We start from the raw sequence: 20,713 nt of genomic DNA on the forward strand, positions 1-20,713 counted from the left end.
TCCCGCGAGGGAAAGTCGGGTCAAACAAAACAAGGCGCCTCATTTTTTTTTCTCGCTTCTCGGAGTTTAATCAACCCCAACAAGCAAACAACCCAAAATATACTTCGAGACTCGTGAAACGAAAGAAATCAAAATCCGAATTTCGAACCAGAAAAAGAAAAAGAAAAAGAAAAATAAGGGCAAAATGGAAGCAGCGATGGGACTGATGCGTCGGATGCCTCCCAAGCGCTCTCTCCGCCCTTCTCTCCCTTCTCGCCCAGCACTCGTCTGATCTCCTCTCTCAAATCGATCAGCCTCTCCAGGTTCTCCACTGTTTGTTTCCCGAGAGAATCCAATCCAATCCAATTTTCACTTTCCATTTTCTTTCTCATAGGGTTTCATTTTAGTCCCAAAAAAAAAAAAAAAACAAAACGTTAGTTTGAAATTCAAATTTTAAAGTCACTGTGTTGCTCTGATTTCCCGAAAATCAGGTTTTGTGCGATATGGAATACGGGAAGGAGTTCATTTTGTGTGAATATAATAGAGATTTTGACTCTTACAGGTAAAACCCTCAAATCTTTTGTCAAATTTGATGGGTTGGTGTTAGTTTTCTGATATTTTACACATTCATTGCTACATTTTTTGGGGACATTTTAGAGGTAGCAGATCTTGCCTTGATTTGTGAGTCTGGATGTTTGGTATATTTTGATTAATTTAATTTATTGTTTGGGTTCATATGCTGATTTAATTGGTGTGATTAGTGCAATACATGTATAACTATGTAATCCAGTAGTTTCTTTTTTCTTATAATCGTTTCTGTTCTGTGAATATCGATTGTCCATGTTGATATTTTTTGTGCTACCATATTTCCATGTTGATCGCCTTGGTTAAACAAATATCATCCGCCGCTAGAAGACGGCAGCCTCCCATCTTTAGAGTTGAGGAAACTTGAAGTTGAAGCAAACGACATCTTTGCCGTTTATCGTGACCAGTGAGGTCCTTTACTTACTTTGTTCTTCCGTCATTCTTGGCATTGGTTGAACTGTATAAAACACTTCCAAAAGGATTTTTCTTCCGTTAGTTAATTTTAAAAAAAAGAGAGGCTAAAATGTGTCGAAAGTAACCTCATGCATTCTGAAGATTTCATACAGCTTGATTAACTGGTAATTTGGTAGGTACCATGAAGGTGGCATTTCGTCGGTTTATCTGTGGGAGGATGATAACGAAGGTTTTGTAGGCTGTTTTTTAATCAAGAAAGGTATACTGCCTGAACTTTCTCCTAGGAGATGCAAAATTCAATTTATGTCCTCTTATATGTATATTTGCTGATTTTTTTTTTTACGTAGGTGGGTCCGGAGGAGGAAGGAACATCTCATTACCGTTTAACCAGCACTATCGTACTGTCTTTGACTACTGATAATGAGTCATCAGGCACATTCAATTTGTCTGGATCAATTAGATGACAGGTAATGATACTTTATTCTTTTTCAATTGAGGAATGTGATCTTCTGGACAATTTTTGCTTTTGGAAACATTTTTTTGAGAGGTACAAAGAAGTCAGTTCAGAGAGAAATGTTTTTCCCCTTCGTCACCTGCATCTTTTCCTCTTCGCTTCTGTGCTAAAAATATTCATTTTTTCTTTTTGCATTGTCTGGAATTTTCAAATTCATCCATGTGATCGCATCTAAATGACTCTTGGGGCTTCGACATTTTAGTGATAAGCATGTTTCAAGAGAAGGAGTTTTTACAGGGAGCTATTGCTCTGTGAATCAATTTTTTATTGATTGTGTTATATTGTTGGAGCTGATATGGTTTAATTTAATTAAGCACAAGATTTCTGTTTGAATGATCACTCAAAATCTGTTTTTCTGTGCTGCCCTGCATGTACTATTTGTATGATATACTGGGATGGATCAAGTACTCTTTCTTTTTGGCTTTGTAGATGAATATGCACCTCTCAATTCAAGAAGGGCATATTTGTAACATGGGAAGAATGATCGAAGACATGGAGAGCAAGCTGAGAAATTCACTCGAACAGGTACTGTGCATGTTATATTTCATAATTGTATGTTAATAGGATGTTTATGTGTTTATAGAATTTAAAACAACAAATTATTTCAATAAGAAAAATTCATTTTGAACGAATTATGATAAGATAAGATAGGATGTTTGTGGTGATTTTAGAATATTTGTGATATTATTTTCTGAACTAGTTGGTTAATTAAATACAATAAAAATCATAATTTTTAATTAAACATTAGTAGAAGAATGTTTGATCAAAAGTTTAAAAGTTATAAATGTTTGATTAAAAAAATTTAAATTTGAGGCATCTATATCAAAAATACCACAAACGGATTGCATGTTTGATATATGTTCTATGTTGGGGGTCCAAGTAGGCATATATTAGGAAAACCTAACCTTCGAAATATGCACGTATAACTTATAAGTAATTGAGAGAACTATATAGGATTGTTAAGGTGACGGCAGATCCCTAGTGCTTTCTTAATTTGATTTCTACAAAACTATTTTCTTTTTCCTCATCTTTAATATTGCAGATTAGTTTACTTTTATTAATCAATTTCGTTTTAATTTAAATTAGGTCCTAAAATCAATCATCTCAATTTATGTTTTACAATAATTAGTTGGAATTTGGTTTGCTTCGAATTATTTAATAATCCCTGTGGAGAACGATCTTGTGAGATCCGTTTATACTACAATAACCTTGTCATTCTTGCAACTATTATAAGAATTTTTAACCCTTTTGCGTGTGTGGTAAAATCCCTATCAGCTACTGTTCCCTATTCAAGGTAAAAAAAGGAACAAAATAAGATAGAATTATTTTGACATGAAAAGGGAATTTATACACATGAAGAAAGCCATGAATTGGATGTATGAACTACAAGCCCTAAATTAGAATTCACTAGAAATTAGGCCTGGACGTTGTCACATGAACCAACTGTTTTAGACATAATCGGATGAATAAAACATTTTTAAGTCGAATAAATTCAACACAATTATGAACAAACAAAGGCATACATGAGTGAATGAGGTCGATAAGATAAGCAATTTTACTTTTATATACATTCAAGTGAGTTGGCATATAAATACACTGTACAATGAGGGGGAAGAAACTGAACGTCTTTGATTAGAAAGAGATGGTTTCCAAAAAAGTTATGTTTCCTTAAGAAACAAAATAAATATAAGCAACATGTAGTTCACACATATTTTGCCCTTGTAGTTAAGATGGCAAAATATGTGTCCTGTAGGGCAGACACCTATTTCAGCAGTTAATAAAAAACATAGAAAGTGTTCAATACTTGTTCAAGTAGCTAATTTTCCTGCATATATGAAACAGAAGCAACGTGCAATTCACACATTTTTTACCCCTGCAATTAAGACGGCAAAATATATGTCCTGCAGGCTAAACACCTGTTTTAGCAGTTAACAAAAAAACAGAAAAAGTGTTCCGTTCTTGTTCGAGCTAGGGGTGGGCAAACGGGTAGAGAAACCGCGGGTAGGGGCGGGTAGTGTAGGTTCGGGGCGGGTACGGGCCGGGTCCTTTTTTTTTTGGGAACAAACAGGGCGGGGTGGGCCGGGGCATGGTTATTTACGGGGCGGGCCGGTTCCTAAATCTTAGAAAAACGGGGCTCCGGACCGGTCCGTTTCTAACTTTAATCAACGGTCGAGATTGAATGATAACCTATCATTCAATCTGAACCGTTAATTTGTAACCTAGGTTCCTAAATCAGTTCAGACTTCAGTGTTCAGTCTCGATCTCTCCAACACTCCAACCCTCTCTCGAATTCGCGGCGCCGCTCCTCCGTCCACCTTCTCTGACACAACTCCAGCCAGCCACAAGCAAGCCACACACATAGACAAGCACACGCACCCTGCTACTCACTCTCTAACTCCCACGCCCCACCTTTCCACCGTCACTCCCTCGAGCCTCGACTCCCTCGACGGCTACTATCTAGTAGTGTCTACCATCGGCGTTGAGTTCGCCACCAAGACTTTCTGGGGTGGGAAAGTCGAACCTGCTTTCCAGGTTCACCAGGAACGAGTTTAATTCGGAATCCAAGTCTACCATTGGCGTCGACGTCGAGTTCGCCACCAAGACTTTGACCGTTGATTCCAAGCTCATCAAGGCTCAGATTTGGGACACTGCTGACCAAGAAAGGTGATATTTTTTCTCCTATTTCTTTTTTCCTCTCAGTATTCTCTATATTTTTAGTTTTTCTGATTTGGGTTTGATTATCTAGCTGATTACTGGGAAATATTTGATATATATAATATATTGGTTTGAGTTTTGATTGAATGGTATGCTCAATAGTTAGTTTGAGTTTTGGTTTGAGTTTTGATTGGTTTGAGTTCTGTGATCAGACAAACAATCTAGTTGGATTAGGTATGTATGCAATAAAACTACAGTTCATTGTTTGTCCATATAGTTGGAAACTTGGAATATGGTAGAGATCTTCAGATGAATGAATCTGTGCAGTTTTGAATATATATATGTGCAGTTTTGAATTTGTGCAGTTTTTGAATACATATATATATGTGTGTATATATATATATATATGCAGTTTTGAATCTGCACATATATATATTCTGTTGTTGGATATATATATGTGCAGTTTTTGAATCTGTGCAGTTTTGATGCTGTGCAGTTTTGTGCACTTTTTGAATCTGTGCAGAATTGCAGTTTTTGCTTCTTCTGTGTTGTGCAATGTGCATTTCTGTGTGGTATGCATTTATGTGTTGTGTGCTGAGCATAGCTGTGTGTGTTTTGAAAACAGTGAATGTGCTTCCCTCATTAGTTGCTTGTCTCTTTGTATGTTAGATACACACTGAAGTTGAAGCTCCAGATCACGTTTAGCAGTAGGATTTGTCGAATATTTGGCATTATTATTATTATGTTTCATTGGCTCTTTTTACATTTGACTTGTCCATGCGATGTCTTATATTTTTTTTGTTGCAGGCGTCGTGATCATAACAGGAAGTCATTTTATGGACTGGAAATTATGGATGAAAGGGTGAATATTTGCTCGTTCTACTTCAGTTTTTGTGAACCGTATAGGCAATTCTACTTTAGCACAATGGATTTGAATTTGAATCATTCACCATTTTGTTGACTTTTTTGGGTAAGTGATTCAAGATGGAAGCACAAGCGCTGGGAAAATGGGAATTGTTACCATAAAATCTGATTGCGATGTAATGTTGTTATTTTTAGATGTTGGACGATGTAATGTTGTTATTTTGGATGTATTGTTAATCTATGAATTTGGAGTCTTGGACGATGTATTGTTATTTTGGACGATGTCATGTAATATTGTTATTTTGGACTCTCGGAATTTGGATATGTTGTTATTTTGGACATTGGTAATGCTGTGGTAGAATCATAGAATCTGTACAATTGCAATCTCTGCAATTGCCGCACTCTGTGCAAATATATATATATATATATATATATATATATATTTTTTTTTTTTTTTTATTTTAATTTTAACCAACATAAAAAAAAAAAAAAAAAAAAGGGGACCGTCGGCCTGGACAGGCCTATTTGAAACGGACCAGATTCGGTTCAATTCTTGTAATGAAATATGATTTACCTAGCCCGGTCCGGCCCGTTTCATTTAAGCTTCGATTCCTTCAAAATTAGGCCTGGCCCGGCCCGTGCCTAGCCCTAGTTCGAGCAACTAAGTTGTCAAGTAAAATAAAAATATGCATGAAATACACTACAAATTGTATATTTTGTCTTTAAAATGCAATTTAAATCCGAAAGTAATAAATATGGTAAACTGTAGTCATGGATGACTGCATCTATCGCTTGATAATTCATTCTTCATCCTCCAATTTCTTGCAACAAATTTTAGTAATTACGAACGCCCCAAACTTACTAAAATATTTTCAATAACCTTCTTTCATAGCAGGGTCCAAGAAGAACCAAACCATTTCAAGAACTCGCATTGCAAACATAATGGAACTAATTCAAATATGAAAACTCACAAATCGCAATGCTCCTATCCAGTGAATCATCTTCATGGACCGCATCTTCTAAAATCGTAAAAGGCCTTTCTTTCTCCACCATTTGAATCTTACATTTCTTTTTTACTATTGATCTATGAAACCAAACTATCACTTAATTAAATCTCAAACACTTCCAACTAAATCTTAAATTAAATAGAGCTGTTCAATTATATTAAACTACATATAGGGAGGGGGAAAGAGAGAAGAGAGAAAAGAGAGACCTGGAATTATTGGATCCTCAAACTGACCGGGCCATAATTCTGATTGGGTTTCAAAAGCGAAGTGTACACTAAATGTTATATCAGTGTTGTCGGATGCTGAAAGTAACTGCAATCCAGGGAACCATTTCATTTATAAGTATAAAAAGTAATAGAAAGAATCAGGGAAAATCTGTGATAGTGGAAAACATAAAAGCCAAACCAAAACTATAAACCTGTATTAGAGGTTTAATAAATCAAATGTTGAAACCCATTTAATAGTATTGTTCAAAACCTAAAAAAAGGATTGAATAGTCATGGTAGAGTGGAGGGCCACTATAAAATTACAAGCATCGTCCAGCTGAGAACAAATATGTAAAAAAAGTTGGCCACTTATTTGTAAGATGGAGAATATATTAAGGCATGTTCATGGATGCGGAGGCTAATGAACATTGTTAGATACTGGGTATGCATATCATTCATTTAGTAGATATAGAGGGTAGGAGAATGTAGTTTCAAAATTGGAGAAGACCACTTACGAAGAAAAATCTAATATAAATGTGAATTGCAAATATAAATCCAATTTTCGAACAAAATTCACTAATATAAATCTGAAATTTGAACTGTCTATATTTTCTATTAAAACCCATTGTTTATCTTCTAGCCATCATACGTCTCAAACAATACCTTTTCATCAAAAATTTTAAAACCATTCATACTCATACCAATCAACTCTATCATGCTCAAACCAGTTCGGTCTAATATGTAACAAAAAAGTTGTGCTTCATATTTACTATACCATGTCTCCTTTGTCCCTTGGTGAAGTCAATATCGTCCCACCAATTGACCATTATTTTGCAACAGTTAAAATCTACCCCACGGGATCTTGCCACTGGAGGAGCAGCTTCCGCCACCGTAAAAAGCATCGCTGCCTCTCGCTCCATCCTTTACCAAATTGTTGGAACTGATGCTCATATCTACTGGTTTAGGAGCTGGTTGTTTTGCATTTTTTGCAACCCAGTCTTCCCTCATACCTGAAAGTTCCCAAGAAAGTTAATAGCAGAAAGAAATAATAACCCACACATTCTCCATGTTGCACATAAAGCTCATAATTAATTTTAGAAAACAACTTACTTGTCACGAGTAACTTTCTCGGTCCCACTTCTGTCAAAATTTTGGTGGCAATTCTTTTCGCAATAACTGTTTCCCTTTTCATTACCCATGGCTACACAAAAGTACATAGAGAGTTAACTAACAGGATAATGAATCAGAACATAGTAGTTGGTCAGAAAAGATTAAAAACACACGAAGAAGGAATGTGAGCACTGAACCCTAAACCCTATATGAATACTATCAGACCATTCGTAACATGCATAATAGTTTTGACAATATGAGGACATTGAGGACAAACTTCAACACTCATGAAATCTTATAAAATTGCATTGTTTGATAAGAATCAATTATGTTTGGTTCCTTCTTGTTGAGGGAGATGTTACAACCAACTCAGCTAGAGAGTCATTCCTACAACAACATCAGCCTATGCAAAATACGACACATGCACATACTGTGCCACATATATCTTAGTCGGCATCTGTTACACGGTGTTACTAAACCTATTACAAACCCCTCGGCACACGCGTGTGCGCCCTTAATAACTTTTTTTGGACTTCTATTTTTGAATTTAAAAGGGGAAAAAATGGATGGAGGGTTGGAGGGGTGAGGGGGGTAACTGCTTCAACATCTACTGCATGGATTTGGGGTTTTTAACTTTGAAAATTAATTATTTGAAATAATAGGTTGGAGGCAAGCACTTATGCCAGAATGAATTTCATATTTAACATAAGATTTGATTGCCGAAGTACTTACAGATTGTTTCCCCAATACGTCTATTACATCCACTTGATGCCACAATCTTCTATGTTCTCCAGGATGGTCAGGGCATTGTGCATGTACGATTTCTCTGGCCATGTCTCGAATCAGATTGCCTTCTGTATCAACAGTTACAAGGCATTGATTTTGGAGTTCTAGAATTCCTTTTTTCTGGATATAAGTCACAGCCCCCAAATATTGTCGTGCATAGTTCTTGTTCATTCCAATGAAGAAACAGCCTATATCCAGGATTACATCCTTCAAGAGGTCATCATTTAGCCTATCATAGCTTGTCTTAATATTTGCGAGAATTACCCGGCAGGGCTGTGATCTTTCCATTTATCCAGTACAGTTTCCCGTTCACTTGTGCTTCTTTTATGTAGACAAGAACCTAGGACTTCAAGTGCTATTGGCAAACCTCCACGGTAGCCAACAGCTTTTCCTGAGTGCTCAACATTATCTTCATTCTTTGTTTCTAAAGGTATGACTCCCGCCGGCGGAGAGAAGAAGTTTGAAGGAGTCGGAGTAATCCAAGCGGGCCCAGCCTGCGAGAAGAAGTTTGAAGGAATCGGAGTAATCGAAGCGGGCCCAGGCGACAAGATCCCCCGAAACACACCCTTTTGCCTCACACAACCATCACCACCATCATCCAGTATTTCCATTCCTTCCACAACATCTCGAGCAGTACTGCTTTTATTTATCCCTTGATCATGAGCCGGAGGTTTATTAAAGTTATCATAATTCGGAGGATTAATATTACTGGGCGGGGAAGAAGATGTAGTGGAATAATTTGATGGTGGTAAGCCAGTGAGGCTTTGGACAAGGTCCATGAGCCCGCTAGGACTTGAGCGTATGACCTTCGGGGACACTGAGTATATTACGACCGGTGACGGTGAAGTAAGGCTGTAATCTTGAGCGTATGACCTTCGGGGACTTGAGCGTACAACTGGAGGTTTCTTGATCTTGACCGAGTCTTTGTTCATCTTGAGAGGCGTTGGACGTGGACCTTTGAGTTGAAGCTTTCTTCTCGGATATTTTTCTGTTGAATAATCCATGCCGTTGAAGGTGAAATAAGGCTGTAATCTTTTCCATTTACCCAGTTCAGTTTTCCATTCACTTCTGCTTTTTGTATGCAGACACGAACCTAAGACTTCAAGTGCTAGTGGCAAACCTCCACAGTAGCCAACAGCTTTTCTTGAGAGCTCAACATACTCTTCACCAGGATAATTCTTTTTAAAGGCATGCCAACTAAGTAGCTCAAGAGCTTCTTCTTTGTTCATTTCTTGCACAGGACATATCACCTCCAGATTAAGTATCTTTAGCAAATCTTGATCTCTTGTCGTTATAATAATTCTACTTCCTGGACCAAATGAGTCATGCTTTATAGCTAATGCATCTAATTGTGCATCGCTGTCTACATCATCTACTATGACAAGTACTCTTTTGTTGCCAAGTCTTCTTTTAATCTCCTTGGTCCCTTCATCGACCCTACTAACCTTCATGTTTCCCGATCTCAAGATATCAGAAAGAAGTTTGTTTTGTGAATCAACCAGTACCTTATCTTTTCTCACATTTGGAAGAAAACTTCTACCATCAAACATGTGCTGATATTTGTTGAAAATTACTTTTGCAACCATTGTTTTACCCAGTCCGCCCCTACCCCAGATTCCAATGATACGGACATCGTTTGATCCTCCAACATCTAAATAATTACTGATTTTTTGGACGCGAGAATCCATTCCAACTGGGTGTATGGCTACGCCCAAGTAATTGCTTCTCAGTTCTCTACTGATTCCTTCATACCTGGTAGGTAAAATTCAATTCAAAATAGAGCAAAAGTAAGATTTACTAATAAACAGTACAATTAAATTGAATTAAAATCTTACTCATTATAACTAGAGAGCTTGGGAGTGGAAGATTTGAAAGGCCAAAGATGAATCAAAATCTTCGAAAACCATTAAAGCATTATAAATTTCAGAACTTATATTTATATATGCATAAATGTGTAAAATCAAATATTTGATTCATGTGGTTAGCTCAATATCTGACCACACATGACACACAGAATGTGTTCATAAATTCTCATGGAAGAGTCTGGAAGCTCTACATTGCAATGTGTAAAATCATATACTCCAAGCCGCAGTAATAATAATTTCATTGTTTGTTCGACATTTGATAAATATGAGAGTTAAAAAGACCAATACCTTATGTAGCCAATTAATAACTTTTGTTAGAAAGAACTAAGGTACTGCATGCTTGTGTATAAAAAAAATGGACTGGGAAATTATTAAAAAAAATACAAAATACAGGAAAGGAAAAAAGAAATAAAAAGTACCCATCAGCTCCCAATAACCAATCCGGATGTAGGCCAAAATCGTATAGATGAAAGTCTGAATCATGCATATTTTCCTTCATAAATTTGTCCCATGCTAGATTAACCCCTAATTTCTTCACACTCACAGAAGCATCTGCAGTTTCAACAGGCACTACAACTATATCGACCTTGTCCCCTCCTTGCAGACAGAGCACATAGTTCGATATCTGTCCCTGCCAAAGATAATGGTCATCAAGTGTACAGGAAGTTGGTACCGAAGCGTATGTTATCCGGGCGAGCAAAGCAGTACGCTTGGTTTTATTGATAACAATAATGCCGAGAGGACCTTCACGTTGTTTCTTCGAAGAGTATATGCAGTACAGAGTCAACCCGCTAAAATTGCGACCAAAAATTAGAGGTATGTGAAAACTGACCAGATCACCCTTGACAAAATCAAACCAGTCAGGAATATAATTTCCATTGAGAAAAATGCCACCATATCCGCAAGAAGTCCATCCCTGTACGATGTAGAGCCAGATTTGTAACAAAAATACATTGTTATGTATGCATGTGTCATACATATGTGCTGCTGTGTGTGTGGTAGAAAGAGAAGGAGAAAGAGAACAGGCTAGATAGAAAGAGAGACCTGAAGGATGTTCTTCCTAAAATTAGCAGTGAGATTGATGCACCCTTCCATATGAACTCTTGTCATCGAGTTTAATGACATATCCAAGCCCGGAATCTCTGTGAGTTTGCATGAATGACTTAGATACAACTCTCTCAAATTCGACAATTCTGAAAAATCTGGCATTGTTTCTAATGCAGTGCACAAACCCGCTCGCAAGACTTTCAAAGTTGTTGGTAAATTTGGGATTGCATGTAGGTTTGTGCAATCATCTAAACACAATGTTTCAAGCTTAGAAAGACCGCTGAGGCTTGGTAGGCTACAAAAACTATTTTTCCGAAGATCTAAATCTTCTAAAGAAATTAGACTCCCAAGATCCTTCGGGATTTCGTCATCGGTTAAAGTGCAGCATCCAAGATCTAATTTCCGTAAAGAGTTTAAGCAATGTAAAGAAGGGGGCAAAAGACTAGTTGATGGTGACTCTTTCACACCATATTGAGATGAAAAACTCAGCTTTAGAATTTGTCTTATGGGTGTGCCATCTGCTGTCTTATGGTAGGTCTGTCCCAAGCCTTCAGCCAAGTTTTCAAATCTTGAACAGCCATTAAGAAGAAGAGTTTCAATAGACTTGGAATTAAAGAAATTCAGTGGGAGATCCTTGAGATTTTTGCAGCCTTCAAGATTTACCAAAGTAAGTCTTTCAAGATTCCCAATGGATGAGTGAACCTCAGACAAACTCTCACAATCATTCAAAATCAATTCCTCGAGATTTGGGAGTTTTGAAAAGTCTGGTGTTTGTGCCAGGTTATGGGAATGACTGAGATTAAGAAGCTTCAACTTCTCGAGCAACTGTTAGACAAAAGGAAAAACCAAAATAAACACAAACGGAAAAGAGAAAGGATGAAGTTGGTGTTTATAAAACCTGACAAAAAGAATTAATAATTTGGTTGAGGCCATATCATACCAAATCAGAATCCTCCCAAACTCGTATGAGTTTGCTATAGCTCAGGTCAATAGCAACTAGGTTTGGTTGATCAAAATCTTTTGGTAAGACCTCCAGAGGAAAACCATGCCAACACAACCATCTTAACTCTTTGGAAAGATTGTGGTAACTTCCAGTGAGCTTTACGTTATTGAGTTTGAGCAGTCTCAGACTCTGCATGTTTCGAAATGATTCTGAACTGAAGCTAGGCTCGCCAGACTCTTGCATATCTAAAGCAAGTCCTTCAACGTCTTCTGTTCCCTATTACAAAAAAAATTAAAAATAAACAACTAAAAATTAAAAATAAATAAATAAAAACAAAACAACAACAGCAGCAACTGAGGAACTAAGAAAAGGATTATTTGCACGGGAAGGGTGATTAATTCATATATCAGAACCACAAAGCCATGAATTGGATGGATGAACCACATGGGAGGTGGACAATTAGACAATTTAGAACATGGGCCTCTCATAGCCAACTTTTATTATACATCTGCTATAATGTGCATGTATGTCTGGATAATAACCTTAAGAGTTGTACTTTAAAACTGTCTACATTAGTTAGGTATAACAAATAGTACTTAACAAGAGCAGGACATGTGTGATTCTGTTATTTAATTTGAGATAATTCAATACAATCGGATCCTTTGTTGTCTCTTACAAGTTCCTGCTACATTAGTACGCCCATTTTAACATCTAATTTAATTGCAAAAATACTTACAGATTCCTTCGTCAATACGTCTGTTATATCTTCATTATGCCACAATCTACTACGTTTTCCAGGATTATCAGGGGATTCTGCATGCACAATTTCTCTGCCCATGCCTTGAATCAAATCATGCATCATGAGATTGCCTTCTTTATCAACAGTTACAAGGCACTGATCTTGGAGTTCTCGAATCCCTATTTCCGGAAAAAACTGACAGCCATCGAGTACTGTCATAACATAGTCCTTGTTCATTCCAGTAAAGAAACAAGAGATATCAAGGAATATAGCCTTCACGTCATCATCAGTTAGCCTATCATAGCTTATTTCAAGTCTTCCGTGAATTTCCCCATAAGGCTGTGATCCTTTCCATTTATCCAGTACAGTTTCCCATTCACTTGTGCTTTTTGTACGTAGATAAGAACCTACGACTTCAAGTGCTAGTGGCAAACCTCCACAGCAGCCAACAGCTTTTCTTGAGAGCTCAACATACTCTTCATTAGGATAATTCTTTCTAAAGGCATGCCAACTAAGTAGCTCAAGAGCTTCTTTGTCATTCATTGCTGGCAGAGGACATATCTTATCCACGTCAAGTATCTTTAGCAAATGTTCGTTTCTTGATGTTATAATGATTCTGCTCCCCAGACCAAAGGAGTCAGGTTTTATAGCCAAAGCATGTAATTGTTCTATACTGTCTAAATCATCAATTACGACAAGTACCCTTATGTTGCCTAACCTTTGTTCGATCTCCTTGGTCCCTTCATCCATACTACTGACCACTATGTAGGCCGGTTTCAAGATATCAGAAAGAAGTTGTTCTTGCAAATCAACCAGTTTCCTTTCCCTCACGTTTTGAAGGAAACTTGCACCACCAAAACTATGATGATGTTTGTTGAAAACGGCTTTTGCAACCGTTGTCTTACCCAGTCCACACATACCCAAAATTCCAATTATGCGAACATCATTTGATCCTCCAACGTCTAAATGCTTACTAATTTCTCGCACGCGAGAATCTATTCCAACTAGGCTGGTGGGTACCTCTAAGCATTTGGTTCTGCCCAGTTGTACAGTGATACTAGCAATAACGTTCCTGATATAGTCTCCATCATGCCTGGTGGTTAAAATTCAACAAAGCAAAAGTAAAAATTTATTATGCAACTTCAAGATTACATTAATCTTTCAGAAATTGATGAGTGAAAATCTTCAGATACCATTACAATTTCTTAAACTGAAATCTTGGTTGTTATAATTCAACAAAGCAAAATTTAAAACTTAAGGGCCAACCATTTCGTTTTCATTTTTTATTTTCATTTTTTATAGAACTGAAAACTAAAATCTTATTTAGCAACTACTTTCAGTTTCAAGTCACTTTTTATTCAGTTTTTGTTTTCACTTTTTATAAAACTGAGAAATGAAAATAAAAATGTAAAAACTGAAAATTGAAAACCAAAAATAGAAAAACTTCACTTTTTGGTTTTCATTATTTCATTTTTTTTTTAAATCAAAACCAAAAGTGTTGTCAAACAAGATTTTAATTTTTAGTTTTCAAAAAAGTAAAAACTGAAAACCAAAAACTAATATTGAAAATGAAATAGTTATTTAAAGTTAAGGTTAATCTCAGTTTACTAACCTGAAGTTTCTTGATTTTTAACATTTCATACATAAAGTTTTTCATCCCAGTCGAGTAGCTAAAGTCATAATTTTAAAACACTTTCATACATTCGTTAAGTTTTTCGTTAGGGCGTCCACATGTACAATGATTAAGTACCACATGTCAATATGAGCCCATATGGGTATTAAAAAACTAAATAAAAATAGTAAAAATAAAACAAATAAAAAAAAAAATTTCTTCCCCTCCCTCTTCCCTTCCACTGTCCCTCCCACTTCCCCTTCTTCACCTCCCTGACCCACCTCCCTCTCCTCCACCACATCTGAGAACAACATATGAATGTACAGCAGGAATGAAGGAAAGTGATAAGGTCACCGATCTTCTCGTTGTATGTTCACGGTCGCGAGGCCGCCGATCTCCTAGTTGGTGGTGAACATAGCAGAGCCATCGATTTGGATTTGGAGGTTTAGGGTTTGGGCAATGGCGGTGAAGTAGGCAACAGCAGCGGCGTAATTTGGGTTGGGGTGAGTGAGAGAAAGAAGGGAGGGGAGGTGAAGAGGGTGGAGGAGGGGGGGGGGGGAAAGGTGGGTCAGGAAGGTGAAGAGGGAGGAGTGGGAGGGTTTATTTTTATTATTTTTATTATTTTTAATTTTTAATTTTCTAATTTTTTTAATATCCACACAGAGCCATATTGACATGTAGCGGGCACGACGTTATTAATTAACGAATTTTCTGATGAAAAATTTAGGGTAAATTACATTTTATCCTCAGGTTTGGGGTCAATTACAACTTCTTATAACATTTTTAAAACATTTCAATATCATACATTTACTTATCATTTTATTTCAATTTCATACATCTGTTAAAAAATTCGTTAAATAAACCATTAAGTGATGATGTGACGAGATTCACATTTATGCTAACGTGATTGCCAAATTTATATCATGTGACAAAAAAAATTATTTTTTATGCATTTAAAATAAAGTAATTGACCCTATTTATTAAAAAAGAGAGTAAAAAAAAAACCTAAAACCCATCTTCCCGACCCACCTTCTCCCTCTCCTCCACTCTCTTCACCTCCCATCCCATCCAAAAAAACCCATCCGCAACCCAAAAACACTCCCCTTCCCCAATCGACCCCTTCCCAGCAACCCAAACTCCACCCCCCCCCCCCCCCCCAAAAACCCACCCCACACAAAAAACCCCAAAAACCCAAGTCAATAGCCCAGATGCGCTGAACAACCTAGAAACCTCCGAATCCGACGATGGTCTTCTTGTCTAGCTCAAGTCCATGGCAATGGTGTGGGAGGTGCAGTGGCTGCTGCGGCCAATGACGTCGAGTAGCAGGTGTGGGAGGCGCAGTGGCTGCTAAGGGCGATGCGCAAGAGGAGGTACCCAGCAGCGGGTCGCGTGAGGGGGGATCTGGGGGTGGGCTCGGGTGGGGAAGACGAAGAGGTTTCAAGCGTGATTTAAAATCCAAAATATTAAAATCCAAAAAAAAAAATTCATGTATGAAATATTAAAATCCAAAATAATAACGGAGATTAACTCTTAAAGTTATAAGCGTGATTTAATCATAAATATAACTAAATAAATAATGGATGAGAAATTTAAAACACACAGCAAAGTAAGGAAAATTGAAAGGAAATAAGAATGTAATTACCGTAAAGTACGAAAATTAAATCCGGCCAAATCACTAGCTTCCTTCAGAGCGTTTCTCCAGAGATGTACCTTTTCTTCTTCAACTTCCTGTTCATATTTCTGAAACACCTGTGCAAAATGACCAGTCTGGCTCCAGACATCTAAGGGATCGACATCATAGAAAATTGGAAAAAATATGTGACCCAGCGTTTTTCTGCAATATATGATCTTCACCAGCTCCTCCAGACACCACATGGATTCTGGATACCCTCTTGAGAAGACGACGACGGCAACCTTAGACTTTTCGATTGCTTCAATCAGATGTTCTGGTATATCTCCATGATTTTTTTCTAGTTTGCAGTCGTATTCGTATCGGTACATGAAGACTTTGAATCGGTGGTCTTTTAATGCGCAGTAGAGGTGGTCCGTGAAGGTCCTGCGTGTGTCTTCACCTCCAGAACTCAAGAACACGTCGTACATCCGATCGTCTTTGGAGGATGAATCCATTAATTGATACTCCAGGGATTTCTTGGCAGCACAGATCAAATTTGAGATCTACAGACAACCGTAAAGGCAAAGTCAAACTCAAACTCCGAAAAAGGAAAAGTGGCAACTGGGAAGTAATGAGTCGATTACGATCGATCCACCCACCGATTTTTCTTTTTGATCCAACGGTATCAAAAAGTTCAGCACGGAAGAAAATGTTTTGGTTAACCAAATGTTTGTTGAAGACAAAATAACAGCTGTCTCCCAGGACAAAAGGAAGAAAATGATGCGAACCGGTTCTACAACCATTCGTGGTCACTTGTTTTTATTTTATTTTATTTTATTTTATTTTATTTTATTTTATTTTTTTATTTGTTGAAGACAAAATAACAGCTGTCTCCCAAGACAAAAGGAAGAAAATGATGGGAACCGGTTCTACAACCATTCGTGCTCACTTGTTTTTTTTTTATTTTTTGTTTTTTTTTTCCAGAACTAAAGTCAATTATGTGAAATGGTGCCAGGTCAATTATGTGGAATGGTGCCAGGTCAATTACGTGGAATTGTGCTAAACTTATCCCTTGTTTCCATTTTATTGAAAAGTTATATTCACACGTTCTAAATTACATAATTATATTATTTTATATTTTTAATATTTTTTTATGCATCACTAACATTTGATAGAAAAATATAAAAAATTAAGAAGATATGAAAAAAGTAATTTAAAATGTGTGAATATAATCTCCGTTGTTATTTAGTTCAGCAAAAAAGTCCACGTTCTGCTTCTAATCTTGAAACCATTTAAGATGATATTATCGTTTATTAGCACTTTAGTTCAGTACTAGCAAAAAAAAAAAAAATCAGCGCTCTGCTACTAGTTTTGAAACCGATTAAGATGATACTATCGTTTACTAGCATTTTTTTCTTTCAAATTTGGACTCTGCAGACTTGAATCTCAATATGGGTTTCTTCTGTTGTTTATTAGACATGTATATATAACAATATAAAGAATATTGTATAACTTGCAATTCAATACAAAACACATCATGAGTTATTTATATCAACACGAATAAGTGTAATTATCTTTTTCACAGGCAATATCCCATGTAGTCTCAAGTAGAAATGGGCGACGGTTATGGTAGACGGGTAATCGCGATTATTTATCCATAACCTTTTAAGCTCTTACCTGCATAACCGTTTACCCGTTGGGTAATTGCATAAACCGATACACCCGTACCCGTTCAACCATAACCACAACGGAATTTAAATATTTTTATATTGAAATGTTCGTAAAAATAAATTAGGATAATCTATATAAATTTTATTTTCAAAAAGTTTACCGAAAAAAAAAAAGTCTAAAATCATTATTTAATAATCTCAAGCTAAAATTTTAAGTCATAAGAGTTTGAGAAAAAAAGCAGTTTCTAGGTTATGCTTTAAAATTTTCTAGCTTAAATTTTTAAGCTTTATCCCCAAGGGTTGGAGATGGTCTAATGAGGTCAAAATATGAGAACACATGTTTACACGTAGTTCTCATTTCTTAATATTTTTTAAGGATCCGAATCGTCTGTATTTTAATTCATTATTAATAGATCATTCTTACAAAAAGTTAGATAAATTCAAAACGATTAAAACATTCAAATGTAGTGAAGAAAATGTATTTAGGTGACTTTCTGTAGAGATAATATTTAAAGTGGATACATAAAAGATAGATGGTTAAATCATAGAAATACATTACAGAGTAAGCCCCACAAAATGATGTGTCAAAATGTGTGTCAATAAAGTGTGTCAATAAGGTGTGCATCAGAATTTTCCCAACCCATATATATACATACACATATATTTGGGAAGTTTGAGAATTAATGTATGAGCTTGAGTCCTTGCAAGCAGTGTATTATTATGCTTATTAAATTTTGAGAAATCAAACCTATAAGTACATATTTAAGAAATTTTGGGAAGGTAATGTTAACACATCCCGACCCAGATATCCAAGCAGACACTGAAATTGATGCATGATGGCGGATGCTTGGACTGGTGACAAAAGCCATAACATGCAGTGTCAAAGCATACTTAAAACTAAATTAACTAGAATGCACAGTGTCAAAAGGAACCCATATTACAATCCATGGAGCGTCACAGCGTAGTTAACATTTCAATAGAAAAAGAGAGTATTCTCATCCTGGGTTGGATGGATGTTATACAACTAATATGAGGTAAAATTCATATATTATTATATGCGAATATCAGAACCACCAATGATTTCTCGTCACCGCTGAATCCAGCTACTAAGTCTTGGAGAGGCACAAAACAGAGAGTGTGAGTGGGCAAAAATTAGGGTTTCTAAAACCTTTGGCTTTTTTGGAAGATTATGGATGCTTTGTTGGAAGATTGTCCTAGATTGTAATGGCTTGTTTGTACTGTTAGGAGGTTAGTTCTCTTTGTCTAAGGTGCGGGACACTATTTTCCCTTAGTCCGGGTTGAAATCCCCAGCAAGATTTTATTGAGGCCCAATATGCACCATATCCTCCTTATCTATGTACGTGTTCCCTTTTAATGAATATCGTTTTCTGTCAAAAAAAGAAAAAAAAAATCTTTGGCTTTTTGTAACATAATAACCCTTGCTGTCAAACTCATATAGTCTTCAAAATCATACAAGTATGAAAACCATAGTAATAGTATAAAAACAGTTATGTTAAAGGACACGATAAATCACATCATACGCTCATCAATGATATGCAGACACACAAGTTCACCCAGAAAGTAGCTACATGGAACAAGATAGGTGTAATAAATCTACGCACAAGTACTACTTACGTGTGAAACTACTAGCGCTAAGCACGTCACATACAAGTTGTAGATGCAAAAGCAACTAGTACAAGCTAGCACCTACAATGGATCTAAGGTGAGCGTAACGTTGTGATGTGAACATACACATAAAGCTGGTCCTGACTTGGACGAGTACTAGACACTAGTGTAAGCATGCATGATGAGCAGATTAAATAAGTATAATCAAGCCATAATAATTTCATAGATCTCAAATCAACCTCAACAGGTAACATTTCAAAGTAATAGCATGACATGATGTAAAACATTCATAAAACTATGTGAAAATTATATAAATATAATATAAGTGTTGGAATCAAACTCGCACACCGACGCGAGGGGAGGAGATTCACAAATTCCACTACTTGTAAAATAGTAAACAAATTGTAAACAACCTTAGGATCAGTGGGGTGGCAGTCATAGGCTATCCGACGGTCAAGTTTATACGCACTATTTGAGACTCAAACAGTACATAAGAGAAGAGAATAGAGTATGCGACATTGCATTACCCGTGATGACTCCTAGAATGGTGTATTTATATCGGTCGAGATAGTCCTTTTAGGATATAACATCCGTATTAAACCGCGAGAATCTCAGATGATATTTAGGAGTAGATATTACATCTTCTTAGAAGTGTGATTACTTGCAGCGCATACCAAATCCCTAGATTGTACAAATCTCCAAGAATCTAGGAAACCTAGCTGATTTCATATCATATCATGTTCCCATATCTTGCGAAACAAGAATGGTCAATCTCAGCGAATTTGACAGATTTCATCCACTGATCCAGAATAGGATGATTGTGATAACATTGATTCGAAACAGGAAAATCATGGTCACACAAAAGGTTAGAAAACAAAGTCCACTCACTGATACATCATCACGTCATAGCCGCCTTGCCTTGCCTGGCCTTTAAAATCCTGGGGATAATTCTTCCTTATCACTATAGTAATCATTAAACTACTCAAAGTTCATAAATACTAAGGAAAATACTTAAAACTCCCTCTGTTTGCTCAAAACGACGCTTGAAAGTGATACTGACGTGTTGTCGTACATTGTTACACGTCGGTAGGTAGTCAGCATACACCCTCAGGTGCAGCCACACACTACCACACACGTGACGGATTATGTTGACATCATTAGGAAAAATTTCATCAACTTGAAGGAATATTAGCTCACCCTCCTACTTGCGCTAGCCCCTATCCGTCACCATCTGGTTTGCTGGATTTTGGGTTTTTGGGTTTTTTTCCTGTAAATTTTTACAATCCGATCAGTGACTAAAACTAAACCATTTTTCATAAAATTCATAACCTAGACTAATTTGAGGGTGTAGTGGTCGAATCTCACATTGGTTTGGACAAAAAGTGGCTAGAAAACTAATTTGAGTTTTTGAGCTGATAGTTCCCACATAAGGGAAGAACAAGTAAAACCAACTCAAACGGTATGCCTTTATTTTGTGAA

The 20,713-nt window shown here is 36.6% G+C and overlaps 1 protein-coding gene and 2 long non-coding RNA genes across 7 annotated transcripts in view; 1 reads left to right on the forward strand and 2 right to left on the reverse strand.

Moving 5' to 3' along the window:
• The window catches only part of LOC103934687, an 84,394-nt gene extending 67,683 nt beyond the window's left edge, over nucleotides 1-16,711 (reverse strand). The window contains exons 1-5 of the mRNA XM_048580972.1: nucleotides 16,598-16,711; nucleotides 15,969-16,501; nucleotides 12,712-13,807; nucleotides 11,973-12,251; nucleotides 11,030-11,857 (exon numbers count right to left, since the gene is read on the reverse strand). Coding sequence (XP_048436929.1) covers nucleotides 11,030-11,857; nucleotides 11,973-12,251; nucleotides 12,712-13,807; nucleotides 15,969-16,453 — 2,688 coding nt within the window. The 5' untranslated portion in view covers nucleotides 16,454-16,501; nucleotides 16,598-16,711. The remainder of the gene's footprint in view (nucleotides 1-11,029; nucleotides 11,858-11,972; nucleotides 12,252-12,711; nucleotides 13,808-15,968; nucleotides 16,502-16,597) is intronic.
• Nucleotides 148-5,352, forward strand: LOC103934685. Of its 5 annotated transcripts, none has more exons than XR_007257161.1 (8): nucleotides 148-302; nucleotides 471-541; nucleotides 892-975; nucleotides 1,155-1,237; nucleotides 1,326-1,445; nucleotides 1,922-2,017; nucleotides 3,741-4,156; nucleotides 4,955-5,352. It is a non-coding gene; the product is annotated as an uncharacterized LOC103934685 (long non-coding RNA). The 5 variants fall into 5 exon arrangements; XR_665323.3 differs by having other exon boundaries at nucleotides 892-970; XR_007257162.1 differs by having other exon boundaries at nucleotides 895-975.
• LOC103934686 lies at nucleotides 5,870-7,756 on the reverse strand. Its single transcript, XR_007257160.1, has 3 exons — nucleotides 7,335-7,756; nucleotides 7,000-7,234; nucleotides 5,870-6,330 (listed from the first exon to the last, which is right to left on the reverse strand). It is a non-coding gene; the product is annotated as an uncharacterized LOC103934686 (long non-coding RNA).
• Nucleotides 16,712-20,713: the final 4,002 nt, after the last annotated feature.

Source organism: the organism of the source record quoted next, unplaced genomic scaffold (assembly GCF_019419815.1).
Source record: "Pyrus x bretschneideri cultivar Hongxiangsu unplaced genomic scaffold, Pyrus_bretschneideri_v1 Contig16, whole genome shotgun sequence".
NCBI classification, from domain to species: Eukaryota; Viridiplantae; Streptophyta; class Magnoliopsida; order Rosales; family Rosaceae; genus Pyrus; species Pyrus x bretschneideri.